This window comes from Impatiens glandulifera, chromosome 1, assembly GCF_907164915.1.
Source record: "Impatiens glandulifera chromosome 1, dImpGla2.1, whole genome shotgun sequence".
Classification (NCBI taxonomy): Eukaryota; Viridiplantae; Streptophyta; class Magnoliopsida; order Ericales; family Balsaminaceae; genus Impatiens; species Impatiens glandulifera.
In genome coordinates, this window is record NC_061862.1 from 158845927 (window position 1) to 158865964 (window position 20038).

Genomic DNA, 20038 nt, shown 5'->3' on the forward strand with positions numbered 1-20038 from the left:
CACATTTTGGTCAATCAAATATTTGATTCATATTTTTTAACCCTTCTCATTTGTTACCTACCTATTATCTCTCGAAAAACCACGCTCAATCACACTTGGTTAAAGAGTTGTATTTGTTTTTGTTAATTTGTAACTTCGAAACAAACATATAACAATTTTTAATTTTATTATTAACCGTTTCAAGTTTATAGACGGGTCAACCTACGATCCCATCCAATTATATATTTATTCTCACATATATATTCAAATTAACCACAACTCTTTATTAAAAAAAATAAAATTAAAATTAACAAGAAATTTTTTAAATATTATTAATATTATATATTTAGTTGTGTTTATTAGTGTTCGAAAGGGATTAAACACAAATATCATCGCGGTCCATTTCTGATAAATTCCCGATAAATTGAAAGAAGGAGGCATTAGAATACATTCTTCAAACTCTATGGAGGACTCGCAATACCGGTCTTGATGCTGCTGATCGAGAAATCATTCGTGAAATGCTCCAGCTCGAAAACGAATCCGACCTCGATCCTGTAATCTCTACTTCAAACACTCAATCATACCTTTATATATATATACTTATTGACAAATGCTGAATGAAATAACCATAGCTCTTTCAGTTTTCAGTTAGTTTCCTTTTTTTCATGTTTGATTGGTGACTAATTTCAAATTTGAAAACTGTTTAAACTAGTTAGGTTAATTCTTGTTTGTTGATAGCTGATAGAAGTTCTGATTATGTAAACAAGTATCAGAGTGTTATGTGCTTAGTCTAATTTCTCGGATTGGAAATTGATTGGGTAATTTCAGTTTCTTACAGCTACATTCTTGCAGTGATTCAATGAAAGAACTGTAACCATACAGTTAATTATTTGCTATCATTTTTGTAATATGCAGTTATTGGCATGTCTTCGAATGTTAATTCGCAAGTGTGTGCATAAGAATATTAGCAAGGATGATATCCAGAAGCTATTTCCCAGTGAAGTCTTTCCTGAATTACAAAGATTGTTGACTTTTCTGCTTCAGAAGTTTCAGAGAGAATGGCAAGAGGATATACCAAAGGAAAAGGTTGTCATTATGCTGTTTCACAGTTTACTCAACAGACCAGATTTATATGTTGTTTGATCATATGCAGGTTAGTTTACCCTTCTTAAAATCAATGACATGGAATATGGAAAAACAGGATGCAGGGTCGAGAGATCCTGTTGCACTTATAAATTTGAAGGTATTTTCTGTTTTTTTACCAGCCTGGAGATTTAGGATTTAATATATTGAAGAAATTGAAGATGAGAAGAAGAATAGCCCAAGACCAAGATTAGAAAACCAGATCCACCCATTCATCATATCATCATTTTCGTAATATAATACTCTACTATTTATACGCCTCTAACCTATTTTTGAAGGCCTTGTTTGATGTATGTGGGTTATTGGTGATTAATTCCAAATAACTCATCATCCAATCAACAAACTACTCTTCTATTACATCATTCAACCATCAACCAAAATACCCTCTATTTAAGAAATATATGTTTATACCCATAAAGTCTTTTACCCAAATAACCTAATTTTCAATAATCTACATCAAACAAAGTTATTTGGAAATAACCACTTGGTTATTCAAATAATCCTAGATCAAACAAGGCTTATACAAAAAAATTGAATAACAAATGGGCTACTCTTTTGCCCTGAAAAACATCCTTCTGCAAAAAACAAAAAAAAAAACAATAGAATAGTGTCTTACTGAGCCAGAAAAATGACTAAATATTAATCATTTCTTCAACTATGTTAAAAACTTCCCACCTTGAGACGTTCCCACCCATTATGAATGATGAAAAAAGTGAAGAATAGTCCTTTGATCCTATCCTGCTTAAGAGTTTTTTTTTTGTCAAATGTTCTCCTGTTTCTACTAACCTATCACTATAAGACTGTTGTAATCATGAAAGTGCCTGAACTTGTTAATTGCCTCTTCTTTCTTGGTCAATCTTGTGATAATATGCTAAATTGAAAATTGGATATGGAATAATAACAAAAGAAACTAGTTATGACACTCAACTTATCATCAATCATCACTATGCTTTTGCAGCTTCAGAATAAAACACACTCCAGTAACAAAGAAGTGGATGTTCACATTTCAATCAATACTTTGTTGTTAAAATGCTGGAAATTTTAAGCTTGAATTGTAAGACTGAAAGTGTGGAGCTTGGAAATGATTTATAATTAAATGTTTATGTAATTTGTATTTTTTTTTTTTTTTTTTTTTTTTTTTGTGAGTGGATAATATATCTATACCTAAATTAATTATTTAGGTTAGATTATAGCTATTATTTTGAATGTTATTATCCATGTAGAATCTTCTCATATCCTCCTTTCTTACCATACTTTACCAACATATACATAGATTCAACATTTTCCTCTTTACCTTTACCTTACTCATAGGGATAGAAATTTCAATATAAATAACAACTTTGTTCATGTATATTTTTGTTTGTTGGGGAAATATAAATAACAAACAAAAATGGTGGTTTAAGAAACTTGATATGCCAATATTATATTTTTTTACTACAATACAACAAACAAAAATATAGATAACAACTTTGTTCATGTATAGTTTTGTTTGTTCTAAAACTTTGATTTTTTATTTTTCTTTTATATATTGTATATTAATATAAAAATATGATATTTTTAAGAAACTTGATATACCTTTTATATATATAGTTAAAGAATATATATACTATGTCAATCTAAAACTCTTCAAACACTCTTCAAAAACATTACAAATTTATTGAAGGAGTAAAGTTCTGTCCTTATCAAATTTAATGATATTTGAATTTATAATGTATTGTTGAAATAACTATACATTTAGGATTTGTCTTCATTTTTGTTTTGTCAAAACATTATAGGCCTATTATTTATTAGTCCTTGCCAAATGTATATTACATTGACCAGAAACAGAGCACACAATAAATATAATATACACAGTCTGCTGCATGCCTCTTTCAATATCTTCTTTCCCTTCATAATTTCTGACTCTTGTGGCAAGAGAAGAATGAAAACCCTAAATTGCCATTTGAAAATGGGACAACAAATACCCAACCAAACAAGCACAGCTCTTAAGTGCAGTCTGAAGTAGTGATGTTCTTATCTCTGGTCATTCTGCTGCTTTATTTTAAATAGCCTAATAATAGGTTGATATGATACTTTGTTCACCTTATTCTTTCTAGCTATCATATCATAGCAGACAAAGTTTACTATTAACCAACATTAAACAAATTAGCAGCCAGACTGTAATAACCAAGAATGTGATGGATTTCCAACTTGGCTTAGCAAATAGATAGATAGATAGCCATAGAGCCCTAAAACTGAATCAAGAAAAGAGAGATTTCAAATTACCTTTTTCAAAAAGCCCTTTTTTCCCACAAAGCAATCCAACAAGGAATCCAGTTCCATTGCTGCCAAAAGCATATGCCCTTGCACATACATTTACACAAACCTTTTGACCATGATGGTCTGTTCCACCATTTTTGTGTTCAAACCCACCCCCTCTTCTACTTACTTACGTGTTGAAACCCCACTGAGACTGCAACTTTATACTTCTGTATATTTTCTTAACTTCAACTTTAATCATCAGTACATCCAATATGCCCAACCAAGAATCTAACATGTAGAAACCAAGAAATCTAAGATACCGCTAATGAGTCTGGAAAAGATATATTTATATATATATTTTGTTACAATAATGTAGGGAAATAAATGAAGGCTTCAAAGAAGAATAACATACAAGTCACTAATTAATTATATCATGAAATATGGAGATTTTGGATTTCAGCCTGCAATGTTTTGATCTTATTTGCGATATCAGTCAACTTACCTTGAGTCTCCAAAAACTTATCTAGTCTACTTTGTGCTGCTTCCTGATACGGTTTGCCAATCACTTTTACAAACTCTTCAACAGTCTTACTGCTCTCCACCAGATCCTTTTGCATTGCGTCTTCAAGTTCAATGGTCAAACTGTTGACAACTTTTTTTACTTTGTCTACCATCTTCTGTCTACGGGTGGGAAAATTTGAAATCGATAACAATCTGAACAAAAAAAAAAAAAACAGAATTCTCGTCATAAAGCAGTTCACAGTAAATTCACCACAAGATGACAATCTACAGGTAACCAATTGTCTTAGACATGTTAGATAATGTAATTTACCCTCCAGCGGAACAAAGGGCAAGGGCAAGAAGATCTTCCAATGTAGTTGGTAGAACAGACGTCAGAAAGGAAGCAGACAAACCAGCTGCACCTAGGCCTCCAAATGTTTCTAGAAACTGACAGGAAGAAAGATAAACTAGAATCCATTAGAATCATGTACAAAATACCTCCACAAAAAGGATCAAAAATATCATCTTGATGATCTGCATTGATATTCAGAACTTGTTTCATGACTGTTCAGACAAGCATCAACTTAATGCTTCCTCTACAGAAAATTATGAGACCCTATTTGAAAACACTTATTGTTTCGTCTATGTTTATGTATTTGGATACATTTTAAGATACAAAAACATTAAATATTCCTCAATCTGTCTCTGATTAAATTACGTTTTCAAACGTTTCTTAATCTGGAAACAGATCCAGAGTAAATAAATCCAAAATTCAAGTCCATTTTTAACTAGTTTAGCATTGTGGTGTCAAGCTTTGGTGAGGAATCATCCTGAAGATAGATAATATGTAAGCTCTACCATCCTAGAAGAACCATGAACTTACCACTTCACGGATTTCTTGCTCAAAGAGTTTTGAAAGGACATCATCACTAAACTTCCTTATAATGTTTATGCTGAGTTCATAATCTCCCACAAGCTGCAGCCCGCCAGCTTCAATTTGAGTCCTTCCATGTAGATCAACAAATGAAGGCCATCTTTTCTCGAGTGTTTCCTTGTATAACTTTTTTTCTAGAGATTTTTTTTATTCTAGCCATGCCACATATTCTCCAAGCAATTTCTACAATCCATAGGAAGATTCAAAATAATTCATGACAGAAACTGTACTGACATTGTTACTGGGAGAAGTGAATTGTTTCATCATGGCCAAGAAGGTTTAAAAGACCATATTGTCTAACCAAAAAAACAAAGTCAAGCTAGTACGAGGCAAAAAACAGAAAAAAAATTCAATCTCAGTCACTATACATTTCTTGTTAAAGGATTTCTCTTTTAAAACCCTGGAAATTACTTTTTAAATGGGAAAACTTTTCATTTGAAAAACAATGGAAACTAGTAAGTCATCACTATGTATATATTAGTTACATGTTCTTATAATTGAAGATATCATATGAATATTAAGGAAAATAAATTATGATTTTATTTATCATGAACATTTTGTTACGAGAGGATTTTAGGGTTAGGTTTTCTAACCCTTAATAAGTCGACGGATTGTTAACGAAGTCGGCAGGTTCGGTAATTTCGTTGTTAATAAGCTGTATTCCCACAGCAGGTTTTTAGTCTGGAATAAGTTGTTACACAGCATATGAAAGGTCTTGTAGCAGTTGAGTAATTGCATTAGTTATAACAGAAGGGCCAGCTGGCAAAGGCAGTTAGAGAGTCCTGTAAAGGGTGAACGATTCTGCCTTAAATACTTGCTTAACTGGAATAGAAACCACGACTGATGAATTGACTCTTCAGGTAACCCTGATTAACTCTTCCTATTCTCATTCTGCATCTCGTCTAATCTCTTCTTCTAATTCAATCTCTTCTTCCTATCAATTGCTGATCTGCAATTATTCTCATTCTCTACTCCTGTAATCTCTCATCTTATCGGTAGTTACTAAGGTATTGTCAACCCTAGATTACATATTGTATACGTATAGTTTTCATAATATCACATTTAAGTAGAAGAAATCATGATTTGATGTTCTACCTTTTAGTTGAACTACTGGGAAATAGAAACAAATATACAAGTAATGATGGAACAGAACAAAATTTTAAGAACTTGGCCTACTTGTGCATCGGATATAGCAGGAGCTACAATATCATCTTGGAATCTTGAGGTAACTGGCATTGGAGAAGATGTATCTCTGAAAACATATGTTGTGACGAGATTAAGATTTGAAATTTGTAGAGTGGATTGTATAAGCTTCAACACCCGTTCCTGAGTACTCGTAATCTGCAAAATCAAATGAAATTAATATTTTGAGGAAAAGAATAGGCCATGCTTCAAACTTGTCTATTCTAGATAAAAATAAAAAGTTAATTATTTCCAATGAACAAACCAGTGATGAAGCTTGTTTTTTCCAAGACAGGCTCTCATTTTCAACATTCCTTGTATAATCTTTCACTCCATCAATTAATTCATGTATTGAGTCCAAATCCTGCTTGGCATCATCAAATTGTTGATCTACAAGATTCTGACAAGCACAGAGTAACTGCTCTGCTATACCAATAGGAGTTTCTAGCTTAAGTTTCATTCTTTCGATTCCCGTATCAGTTGACCCGTCTAAAAAGCTGTACAAGAACTTTTCGAGTTCAGAAAAGCTACTAACTCTCCAATCGGGATTAGTACTCAACTGTTAGCCATCTTCATGATCTAAGGAGGAAGCTAAGAGCTTCGCTTCAAGAGCAGACCGCGCAGATACAGGATACAGTATTACATCTTCTGTGTTGTCAACAACTTCCGGGCATTCTCCTTTATGAAAGAAACAGCTTCCTCTAGCTGCATCAAATGAAAAGGCGGGGAGCAAAACAAAGGCAAATTTCAGATCCTTAAATCAATGGGATAATAACTGAATCATATAAAAAGCCTGAGAAAACATTACAATTGTAAACTAAAGGAAACAAACCTCACTAGCATTCTGGTAAAGATCAGATTTATTCAGCACAAACACAGATTTCTTCTTCCACTTCTGAGTATAGTGAAGAAAGTCAACCTGAAAAGTATCAGGATGGAGCAAACTTGTGAGACACAGGATCATGTCAGATATTATTCTTCTGTTAAACGGTCCGAATATGAAGACTAGAACTCATGACCTTGCGCGCATGAATTCTTGCTCTCTACCACTGAGCTAATGAGTTTTTAACTATACAACAAATAAAGATAAACAGTATACTCTTTCAAGTTGATCGCCACATTATTCCTGGAGCAAGTTACCAGATTGTAAAAAGCCAATGGTCAGTATATTAGTCTTATGCGACTTTTCACATTGAAAACATAATGAAAGCACAAAGAATGTAATTGTCCAGGTAAATAAGAGCAAAATAAATGCAGAACAGAAAGCAAAACCCTTTTATGTTTCCAATAGCTATGCAACCAAGGTCATCAAGCTTGTTTCCATGTTTACAAGAGTTCAGCTTGAAAAAAACTATGTTTCACCTCAAAGATGAGCTAGACTCATGTTGGCTTTTACAATAATTGAGCCAATTTTAGACTATGGGAGACACCTGATCTCCACCGACTTACAGTTAACATAGTAGTTTTCTAATATTCAACCATATTCAGGAAGTCCATCATTTCTTTCTCTACGAGCTAATAAGAACTTCTTAATAAACTGGAAAACTCATTCATCTGGTCAAGCTAAGAAATAAAACATGCAAACCAGGTGTAGAGAAACTTAACAAAATTAAATTGGAGCAACTAAAGCCCAGGACCATACTGATAAATTTAAATCAGATTATAAGACTGGAATATAACATCACAAGGGATCATAGTCCAATTGTCTTTCAAGGCGTGACATTTGAGAGCTTAATATGTCATTCAAGCTGCCATAGAATCATACCTCGCTTTCAGTTAGAGGGCGATCAGCAGACATAATAAAAAGAAGCAAATCTGCACGTGGCACAAATTCCTCAGTGAGGCGCTGTTGCCTTTGAAGAATCACATTTGTTCCAGGTGTGTCAACTATATTCATCTGACCAAATGAAGTAGAAATATGTTAGCCATATGCATAGATTTCAGGAAAAGGAGACTTTTAACAATATGAAAATACACTCCAGATCAATTGATAGTTAAAGAGATATGCAATTACTTACAAATTTGATTTATTGCCAAATCATTAACCCCTTCTTCCAAGAAAAGGAATGACATATATAACAAAACATAACAAAACAGAGAAGTCCTGAGTGCCAAGACAGGGTAGCACTAACCCACTAAGGTAGCTCAAGTGATAAGAGTGGTTTCTAAGAGACCAAAGGTCACGAGTTCGATTCCTACTTAGAACGCCTTAAGTTGAAGTGGAAGTCATGGCCGTGGGGTCATGCTAGCTTCCAACATTCAAAAAGAAAAAGACAGGGTAGCACTAATTCCGGACTTTTCGATAACACTTAACTTTTTATAGTGAAATATAAATTAGAGATCCACATTTAAGTGGTATATCTATTCTAAGAGCCAAGTTGACTGAAAGTTTCTTATATTGGTAATACTCAGTGATATGAAATCAGCCCTTAACATTAATGAATTACTGTAGTTTGACCATTATTTCTTAAAATACATAATCTTCTTGTATGCTTTCTGTAGAATTATCCTGAAAGAAAAATAATTCCAAGAATGGAATGTTGAGAAAGTCAGTCAATCAATTAGACTAATTGATTTGTAAATCAATCAATTAGACTAATTAATTTGCTAATTAACCGTTGATTATCAATTACATAATTTTACCATTTAATTATTTCCTTTTCTGTAAATGTAATTTTACTATTTAAGCACTAGACGTCTTATGTAAGAAGCACAACAACAAAAACACAAAGCAATAAAATTTCTCTCTTTTCCTCATTTTTCTACACTTTCAGTTGTACACGACCGAAAATAAGGATCCTATGTATCTTCAGTATCTCAAGCCACATATCATACAATAAGGTAAAAAAACAAGCAATTGAGTAGCAATATTAACAACAATCAGATGACGAAAACATGTAGTAAAACATACACCAAGGCAATTTTTGAGGAAAAAAAGTGCACAAGCCTGCCTTATATGCATATTGCTATCAATTACTTAAACTCAAGTTTGAGAAGCAAAGAATCAATTTGGAAATAGCAAGCACTATTAAAGTATTAAGGGAACTATTAAAACATAAAATTACTTTTTAAACCACCTTAGTTTTAGATGCTCGTGACAGTGGGATGACTAATATAAAACTAATTAAAGGGAGAAAACTCACATCTTTAAGAATAAGTGCAGGTAAGTAACAGATTAGTTGCCCATCTGGATGCCTTTCACAACGTTGTTGATTAGTAGACTCACTTTCAGAATAATTCAAGAACATGATCTCATTTGTTGTAGGAACAACAACATCTTCCAAATATTTGTTCCCAAGAAGTGCATTAATTACTGTTGATTTTCCAGAATTAAATTCTCCCTGATAATATCAATCGAAAAGCTAAATTAACAAGAATACTTTCAGTAAAGATTAGTGATAAAAAGATTGACATCAAAATTTTCATTGAGGGATGAAATACATGATTGCCTACGATTCTACAAAGAGCTATAGTAAGAATCTAAATGCAAAATAAGCATGCAGAAAGAGAAGAAACTCCACTCAACATTAAAAAAACTTCAATGATAAGAACACAAATAAGTTACATATCTGAATGAATGCAACGAAAGTGAAGCTGATACATAATGCTTGTCCAATCCATGTCATTTTAAAGGAAAAAAGATTGTAGTACTAAACACTCATATATTCAAGGTTATTTAAACTCTTTCTAATGCCCTGTAGCTAGTAAAGCCTCTCTGTGTCAAGAAACAAGAGAAAGGATTATCCAATAAAAAATTGATTTCTAAAAAGATACGTTTTTGTCATCTATTCAAGGTTATTTAAACTTTTTCCAATACGAGATTTTGTTTCATCCATTACTCACATGTATGTCAAAAGTTCACATTTTGTTCAATCTCAAGAGTTTTGATGTCTAACAATTCAAACCACTAGTATATAAATGCAACTACTTCAGAGTTTGTTGTAAATCGTAAACATACCATTTTTGCCAAAGCATTATTATCGGCAGGAAGACAAGATTGCAAGCACTCACATGTACCCTAAATGGCTTTTGTCCAAAGGCAACCAAAAACCTATAATTCCCTTCTAAATGTGAATTATCTGCAACAAGTTCCCTATTTGTATCATCAAAATATGTCAACTATTTTTCCCAAAAAAAAAAAAAAAAATATCTCAACTATTTTCCCACATTGTCACTAATGTTTACTATATTTACCATCCAGCGTATATGCTCAACCATAATTTATCTTTCTAGTTCTCCAAAAAAATTAAAGATATCCCGATGCTAAATCCTGTGAAGCATAGGAGATGAAAACGTCAATAATACATTGGAGAATATTTGAGCACCATGGGGATATCGGAACACTAGATGTCAAGAAAATGCATGTGACAGACAACAAGTCACTTGTTACACGTCAACGATTTAGAGAGATAGAGTCATTAGAAATTAAGGAGCTAATACCCATGCATATCCGTTGAACCAGAATTTTGTCGAAATTCAGCACACAATTACCACTATAACCAGCAAAAATGGCTCATCCAGCTGCGTGACAGCATCGATTAGAAGTGACACCTCCCCCATCTGCAGTCATGATTCAAGTTCCCCATATGAGTTAAGCAAACAAAATAGATATTCCTTGAAAACAACAGTGAGTCTATTACAATGACTAACAGACATTAATATAGAAAGATCACCAGTGGTGCAGCTCTGCGGATTATATCTATTGCTTCAAGCAATACCAGTTTCTCTTGTTCTAGAAGTAGTTTTTCGTTCTCCTCTAATTTACTGAATCCAGCAATACCTTTTCTCATTGGCAACCCATTTCCCGCATCCAGCAATTTTAGCTTATCAGAGCTTGCTTTCAGGAAGTTCTCCTTTATTTGATGGATATGTTGATAGAAACAAACTATTAAGCACCCCACCAGACAAAAATTCTAACTCGCGCAATGACACCACGAAACCGCTAGCCCCTTCTTTGAGCAGCTTAGCTCCCTCGGAATGTAAAATATCAACTCCAAATGAAGCACCAGCGACAAATATTGGAACATTTACACTGTTCAAAACAGACTTAGCAAGCTCATCAGCTTGATTCTGTGCATCAATACTATATATGAGGAAGTCTGCCCCTTCAGCACTAGAAGCTCTTAGAGCATCACTAGAAGTTTGCACAGTTCTCGCCACCAGAGGAAGAACGGATCTTGAATCCAGCATTGTTTTCCTCGCTACAATAGTGGGAAGACCTGTTGAAGAGAACAAGATGAAATCATTCACAAATTTAGCTTTAATAGGCAAGATCATATAAAATGAATTGCCACAAAGAAAGCTTGATTGTGAGTAAGCATATGATTCTTGAAATTGCATTCTTTCTGTGAATGTTAAACTATCACAACAATGATCATCTTCAAGATGAAAAACAAAGAAAGAATGATCATTTCACCAACTTAACTTCTCATGCTATCAAATAACCAAAAACAAAAGCAACAAACATAGAAACCTTGATCAGAAAGCACAACCCCACTAGCACCGATAGCAGCCGCTATATCAACTCTTTCCTTAATACCCAGATACGCCCTATCCCTAATCACCGACTTGAGCAAACACGCCGCCTCATATAACCTCCCTCCGCTGCTATCCCCTCCATCAAGCAGAACAACCCCAACGCTGCTTTTAGCCACCGCTTCATCAACCTTATCCAATGCAGTCTTATCCTTGAGTAACTCATCAGCGCTCAGTTTCAGCACGAGGCCAGGAACTTTGATCTCCGGCCGCTTATAACCTCCGGGAAACAACGTTCTCAGATTCTTCGAACTGTCGTACTGAACCTTAACATTGGTTTGGAAGTAACCACTTTGATCGATGGAGAACACATGGACATTACTTCGGCGGAGTCGGAGTCTGAATTGAGAAGGCAATCGGCGACGTGGGTAGTCGTGGTTGGGGTTGAATGAGGGAGAACAAGCCCCGGAGTAAACCGTAGTGGATTGAACACATAGCGATAACATGTGGAGGTGGGTTTGCCTGATTCGTGGGTTGCGCCTTTGGGAGTTGATGAGGAAGAAAGAGGAGAGAAGGAAAGACGATTTTATTCAGTGGTTTGGGTATTGCTTGTTATCTTCTCGTTATCCTTCTTCAAATGGCGCCCACCAATAGAGGGTCTTGTTTGTTTGTTTGTTTGTTTTCATAAAAATGCTACCTTTTTTTTTATCAAAAGAGTGAAAATACAGTTGTGAGGATTGCCTAAATACCAGTTGCTTGGTTCTCATAAGGATCAAGCTTTAGTATCCAACAATGGCCACTCATGCTTCCCCGTCCTCTCTCCTTTTCTCTTCTCCGATCACCTCCAGCCTCCGTCGACCATCAGTCTCTCTTCCTCTGTTTCCATCTCCCCTGTAATTTCTTCAGTCAATCATCACTCTCATTCTCCCTTTCCATCTCACCCTCTCTCTCTACCTGCAACACTGCTCCATCCAGGCGCCTATCTCTCTCCTCCTTCACTGTCAAGGCCAGCAGCACATCGGAGAAGAAGAAGATTCTGATAATCAATACCAACAGTGGAGGCCATGCCGTAATTGGGTTCTATTTTGCTAAAGATCTTCTTACTTCAGGCCATGATGTTACAATTCTAACCGTTGGTGAAGAAGGGATCTGACAAGATGAAGAAGACACCATTCAATAGATTCAGTGTTAAGAATTCAAAGTTTTCAATCCTCCATTAGCTAAAAAAAAAATTAAGTACTAAACAGAACTTTTTGTGGGTCTTTTTCTTCAGGAGATTGTGAGCGCCGGTGGTCGGACTGTATGGGGGAACCCTTCTGATGTAGGAAACATTGTGGAAGGTGAAACATTTGATGTTGTATTGGATAACAATGGCAAGGACTTGGATTCTGTCAGGTTTGTCTAATTTAAGGATCTTAAATGATATCTTTTATGAACAAATTCAAATAAGTATTTCTCTCTTTTAGGCCAGTGGTGGATTGGGCAAAAGCATCTGGAGTTCAACATTTCTTCTTCATCAGCAGTGCTGGAATCTACAAACCAACTGAGGAGCCTCCCCATATAGAAGGGGTATTCATGCAATAAAATAAAATAAAAAAAATAAAAAAAAATAAAAAAAATCTACATTTTTACAAGAAGTTCTCAAATTTTCTTTTTTTTTTTTTAAATTGGCCAGGACGATGTTAAGGCGAGTGCGGGTCATGTCGGTGTGGAGAAATACATTTCAAAGGTTTTCACCAGTTGGGCAAGCTTCCGTCCTCAATACATGATCGGTTTGGACAACAACAAAGATTGTGAGGAATGGTTCTTCGATCGTAAGTGTTGCTTACATCGGTTTTGCCTTACAAAACTCATATTATTGGTCATTATATAAATGAGATGGAATGGAATGAAATGAAATAGGAATTGTTAGAGGAAGACCAGTTCCAATCCCGGGATCTGGATTACAATTGACAAACATTTCCCACGTTCGAGATTTATCATCAATGCTTACTCTGGCAGTTGAGAACCCATCAGCCGCAAATGGTAACATTTTTAACTGTGTAAGCGATCGGGCAGTGACACTCGATGGAATGGCCAAACTATGTGCTAAAGCAGCAGGTCTCCCGGTTGAGATTGTACATTACGATCCCAAAGCTATTGGAGTCGACGCCAAAAAGGCTTGAACCTTTCAGGGACATGGTAAGAATGAATTTCGAAATAGGTAAGAAAGAAAGAATGCAACAGTTATGATTTGTTATTTTTGCAGCATTTCTACGCAGAACCGAGAGCTGCAAACGATATTCTTGGCTGGAAAGCTACAACATACCTTCCCGAGGATTTGAAGGAACGATATGAAGAGTACTTGAAGATTGGAAGGGATAAGAAGGCTATTAAGTTTGAGCTTGATGACAAGATATTGGAATCACTGAAAGTACCAGTTTCTGCAACTTGAATAATAACATTTTCATCATTTTCGCTATTGCGATGAGGTTTTATAAAGGGCATGTCTTCATTGATGGAAAGTGAGTTTACAAAATCTACAACCATTGGCCCTAAACCCTAATTATAACATCCTTTTTACATCCTTACAAGATTACATCATAGTTAAGGCTAATGCTTGATACGTATGACCCATACCAAAATCCTGAACTCAGCTCCACAGAATTAAAACTTGATGATGCTTCTTGGACATAACTGGCAGATATATTATATACAGTGTGGATTTGAGTGATGCCATACCACTTGACCAAGGGCTAAGAAATTCTACTGATGCGGTTCAACTAGGACTCGTCTAGTAGTTAGTGCAGTTGCGAAGTAAGTTCTCATTTCTGGTAAAATGCGGTGAATGAGATGAGGGTACCTGCACATCAAGATTTCAAAATTGTGATCAACTGCCAGCAGCTCCAAATGACCTTTTACACAAATGTCATGATTTATACCACATACCAATTCTACTACAGGAAATAAGTTCATTTTGCTTCCTCAACGGGCTCATCTTGCTTTCTCAATTTTTCAAAATGCGCTCAAAAGACTTTTAAGTTTTAAGTTTTAAATCATCTCTACACGATTTCTAAAATTCTCTTTTAATGTGCGTATTGACCAGACAGTAATGGAATTAACCAAGAAATAATGAGTGGAAAGTGATTTGAGCCAATTTTAAAGTTGAGGAAACAAAACGAGTCTTTAGTGCAAGTTTATAATTTAAGAGAGCATCTACATACCATGGCAAAGTGCATAACTTGTCAAACTTCTCCAGCATGAAGAGGGATACAAGCATGCCCTAGTGATGTGGCATTGAATGCTTCTGACAACTCATACATGAGTGAAACATTCTCTACAGAAATGTCCTTCAGATAAAATATTCAGAATTTGAGTCAAAAAGCTCTTCTATATGATAAGCGAAAAATATATTGCACATGGAGGCATTCCATTTAGTTACCTGTGCAATAGCATACTCACAAAGGCGTTTGAGCCCCTCTAAAAGATACTGGTCAGCAGCTCTAAGAAGCTCCTGTGCAATATCTGCATTGACATCCACTGAACCTGTGTATATGTATCTGCAGCAAAAGAGAATAAGGTCGAACATAGTTCAGATCATCAATCCCATTCCAACTGTTGTAACTGGATGCCTGTTTGTTATTAATGATAAGAACTTGCAATATATATATATATATATATATATATGGTATCATGATTCTTCATCTTAATCATGATAAGAAAAATCTACATTTGATGTTTATTTTTAAATCACAATCCCCTAAAAAAAAAATTTGGATCATGATTTTATACCAAATCTAAGCAGAATTTACACTATCTATAATTTAGATCATGATCTAAAAAATATATCCTGAAAACAATCTTACACAAAAAAAAAACATTTTCAATTTCACTTTGGCTATTTTCCATGGGGTGATTTGTAATGGACATTGTGACAATATAGCAGTTTCCAAATAAGCTCATTACCTCATCATTAGCTCAAAAACATCCCATCTGATATTTGGGATCTCTATATCTTTAGCATCTTTCTCCTGCAAACAAGTTTTTGTAAGCTTCTAAAACCATTGAGTTGGGAAAAGGTACACTTACAAACAGATCAAAGATAGACCAAATAAATGGTTAACCTGTCATTATTTTGCGTACCAATGAGCAAAAATAACCAATACAGTGTAACATTAGGACACAGATCTATACCCATCAAGAAAAGTCACATAAAGAAATGAATTGTGAACGGGAAAATAAAAAGCAATTACACTTTACCCTGTAACCACCATCAAACATTGCTCTGAATGTATCAGAAGAAGCAAGGAGACAGATTCGATGAGCAAAGAACCGCTTCCCTGATGAGAAAAGAGCCTCTAATGAGCTCAGGGAGAAAAATAGAAATTAAATGTATAACTAAACTCAACACGAAAAGGAATGTTATAAATCACCTTCAATTAAAAATGTTACATCAGAAAGTGTAGGATTATTTACATACTGCTCACCCAAATATACCTGCATTAAGCATTGAATAAATCATATCAAGAAAAAAAACATACGACTTCAAAGAACCAAAACTATTTCTTAGACCAATGAGAACATGACTATTCTTCTTGAGTACTACTAAAGGTGCATTTCATATTTTATGTGCCGAATGAGTTAAGTCCAAGTGCTGAATAAATCAAGTTGATTTGAACAAATGTGGAACCAATGTCATAAAAATATCTGAAGATTATTTACCACGTAATTTTATTATTTTTCATGGGTTAAAAGTTGTCTTTTTACGCCTTTACCAGATTACCAAGTTAAGTCATTTATACCTGAGGTGTTGGCGACGGGGAAGCTGCATCTACAGGAGAGATGGAACAGGGTTTGGTAGCCAGTTTGTACAAAGCTACTGAAGCATCCCGTTGCTGTTTCAATGTAATTGATTCAAGAAGCTCCAAAAGCAATTCCAATCCTATAGAAACAAATCATTATCTTTAAGGCTCCATTGAACAACTTTGTGAAATCAGAGCCAGCAAAGATTGGAAAACTTAAAGCAAAGAGAAAAAGAAAATCACCATTATTATCCATAAAAATAGCTATCTGATCATTAGGTGAACAAAGATGGGCAAAGGCCAAAGCAACTCGTGTTTGAACTGCCTTCTCTCCAACACACATCAGGTACAATAAATGGCTCAATACCTGCCAAAGCAATAGCAAAGTTGATAGTGAGGCGATGATACAACTCAGAATTTTTTGGTAAATTTTAATATGTATTGACATATTTATATATCATACTTAAAGTTCAAAATCTTTAACAAGTTTTGTTTTGAAAAGGTAAAACATCAACACAATCATAAAATAAGGTTCATTAATTAAGAGTAATGAATTGTGGGTCAAATTTATCAAACCATGAAACTACTCTGTTTAATAAGTAAATCCCCATCTTAATAGAATAAATCCCCATCTTCAATGAAAGGAGTTCTACAATGCAAGATTCTGCTCACCCTAGATTGGTTGGAAAAGGTCTAATAAAAAAGGACTTGATTTTGAAAAAGACACAATATTTCTTTGCTCATCCAAATAGAATATTTGGGTTTTAATGTTGTAGAAAATTAACAATGAAACAATTCAGCTATGTTCAAGTAGGTTTCAATATGAGATGAGAAAAACAAACTCACCCGTCCATGGATCTTTTCCTCTAATCTTTTTAGAGTCTTCGCCACACAATCCCTTGTTGGCTGCAAGTAAAATCATCAAATGATGATAACAAAACAAATAAATGAAGACAATCATGCTTAACCATCTGCTTACTTAAAGGATTGAAAGTGTTCCAGAAATATTTATTGACTACTCAGTAGGTATGAGACTATAGTAATGGAAGTACTTGGACAATGAATTCTCCATCTTGAAGCTTCTGAACACCCCCAACCTTAACAAGATCAGCAACATTATCCTATCCACAACAATTTTCCTCAGCATAATTGTATCAAATCAATAGATCATTTTACAGCACTAAACCAAGAATATACCAACAAAAAGAGCTTCTTATAATATCCCAATTGAAATTATACCTCGTTTTCTGCAAGACCATAAAGAGCAAATGTTGCATTATGCTGCAGTGATCCATTCTTTGAATCAAGAAGCATTAGCAATGGCACTATACCACCACTGTGTGCAATCCCAGCTTGATTGTGATTATCCTAAAAGCAAATATGCATTTCAGAGTATGTCTGTAGTCTAGATAAGCGGTATCCATGACATCACTTAAAAAAGAAAACTACAAAGGCTTTGGTTAAATATATCTCAGTGCTTCAATTGAATACTAATTACATAGACAACAATCACATTAGAAGAATATTGCTAGTCTGATTGAAAAACAGATCGACAAAAAAAAGCAAAGAGCATAATAGACCCAAAACTTTATCCAGACTATCAACCAACCATGATCTAGCAGTGCATCCTAAAAGGAAAACAAGGTTGGACTTGGGCATGAAGATGTTTTGCAACCCCGAAAACTATAAAGGATTTGATTAAATATATCTCAGGGCTCCAATTGAATACTAATTACATAGACACCAATCACATTAGAAGAACATTGCTAGTCTGATTGAAAAACAGATAAAAAAAAACACCATAATAAACCCAAAATATTATCCACGGTATCAACCAACCATCATGATGATCTAACAGTGCATCCTAAAAGGAAAACAAGGTTGGACATGAGGCATGAAGATGCTTTGCAACCCCCAGCACCATATGTTTTTCATAAAGCATGAGAAAGGGAATGTATCTCCAGAGGAAGGACAAGGCTGAAAATAAGAGAGAAATTTCTAAAAGGTTTATCTTCATAAGATTTCATGTTTCACCTTATTTTAGGAGTTTGCAAGTTTTGCATTTACATGTTTGTACATGCCTGTGGTAAATATATTGGAGAACATAATCATTTTACAGCAATCCAGCCAATATGGTATACTAGTTTTTGTTCCCTGACTCAGCACATTGATCGTCTACCATTCCTGGTTACCTTTCTTGTTTTTAACAGCATAATCGACTTATGGAGGAAAAAGGAAATCTATAACAACACTAAGATTGGAAAGTTGGGTAGTCTAGTTTCCACTACCTAATGCATCAAAACTAAATGCACATAAAGCTAAAAGTACCTGAGCCATCCTTCCAAGAGCAAATGCTGCCATCTCTCTAAGCTGTGTGTCAGGAGACTGGAGCATCAAAATTAATGGAGGCACAGCACCTCTTTGCACAATGTGGACCTACAATAGACCTTTTACTTGATTAGATGGCACATAGGAAACCAAACATCAGTTACAAGATTGAATTATCACTAATTCCTTCACCTTGCAGTCAGAATCAGTAGCAGCAAACTGTCCAAGTAGCAAAGCTGCTTCCCTTTGGCTCTCTGTGCAGCAGGAACTGCAAATCACAGGTAGTAAATTAGCACATAATTTTTGCAGTATCTTAAGCAAACTAATTAGCAGTATTCATGCTTCAAATAGACTTGCTAAAACAAATGAGCATTGAAACCAACTCAATGGACTAAGACCTCAGCAATTCTATGACTGGTTGTAACGCTCCAGCAAGCAGGACTTCTTTCTTTATTGAAGGTGAGGAATGCACCAAATTCCCAATGACACCAACCTAATGGAAATAGTCAGATGTCAGTGTGGAAGATAACAAGAAAACAAATATTTTTAAATAAATATTGGAATATATAATTATTTAAAATATATTTAAAATATTGAATTGCGCTTTGGTATAATATTTAAAATAACATTTTTTTTTATTAAACTTCTTAAGCCTTGTATATATTTTTGAGGAAAAAAAAACAAACTAAAATAATAAAATAGTAGATGATTAAATGTAGCATTCGAAGGTTTAATCTTGATCCAATTAAAGCACAAATCTAGCCTAGATGATTCTCTATTCATCAGGAAGCAGAAAATCCATGAAATTAACTTAATTTCAAATAACCATCAACTTAAGGAATGTCATACAGAATGAGTATACATCGATGTTCTTCAATCCCATGAGACATTTCTTCCTCATCCCAACTCCAAGGAGGCGCTGAGAATTCCCAATGACCGATGGAAATGTCATTCCAGTTCTGGTCTGAGTGACAGGCGGGGAATCTGACGCTAGGGATAAAGAGCCCCACCCAGATGAAACAGGGTTGTTTGGAGAGAAATTGGAGAAGAAGAAGTTGAGGGTATTTTGTAGGATTGGATTAGATGGTTTCTTGGAAATGGAAACTGCAGCGACGGCGACGGTGCAGGCTCCGACGAGGTTACAGGCAACGAAGGAAAAAGAGAAAGAGGGAAATATGGGTGGTGGATTCTTGATCGGAGGCTGAGAAAACAAGAAAGGGAAACGCAAACCCACCATCTCTGTTCCCCCTCTTTTCGCAAATCTAAAATTGGAAGATAAAACATTTGTCGTTGTCTTGGTCACGTGGTGGATGGTGGCACGTGCAATGTTTATTTTCATTATTTGTTTATTTTAATTTAATTCCATTTATTATTTTATTATTTTTTCAATCATATAATATTTGTTTTTCTAAATCACAATAATAATTTCATGTAAACTCATTTCTACTCCAAATGGTTATAATGAATGAATTTA

General features: G+C 34.7%; 1 protein-coding gene and 3 pseudogenes across 1 annotated transcript; 1 reads left to right on the forward strand and 3 right to left on the reverse strand.

Moving 5' to 3' along the window:
• Positions 1–3689: 3689 nt before the first annotated feature.
• Positions 3690–11320, reverse strand: LOC124913137 (annotated as a pseudogene).
• A 65-nt stretch (positions 11321–11385) lies between these two features.
• LOC124920441 (probable transmembrane GTPase FZO-like, chloroplastic) lies at positions 11386–12086 on the reverse strand. The gene has a single exon (XM_047460931.1). The coding sequence runs from the start codon at positions 11959–11961 to the stop codon at positions 11401–11403; it is 561 nt and encodes a 186-aa protein (XP_047316887.1). The 5' UTR covers positions 11962–12086; the 3' UTR covers positions 11386–11400.
• A 69-nt stretch (positions 12087–12155) lies between these two features.
• LOC124920440 lies at positions 12156–13959 on the forward strand (annotated as a pseudogene).
• On the reverse strand, positions 13932–19801 carry LOC124913148 (annotated as a pseudogene).
• Positions 19802–20038: the final 237 nt, after the last annotated feature.

Excerpts from the sequence above, each read along its gene's own strand:
- LOC124920441 (XM_047460931.1), bottom strand. The coding sequence starts at position 11,961 with ATGTTATCGCTATGTGTTCAATCCACTACGGTTTACTCCGGGGCTTGT.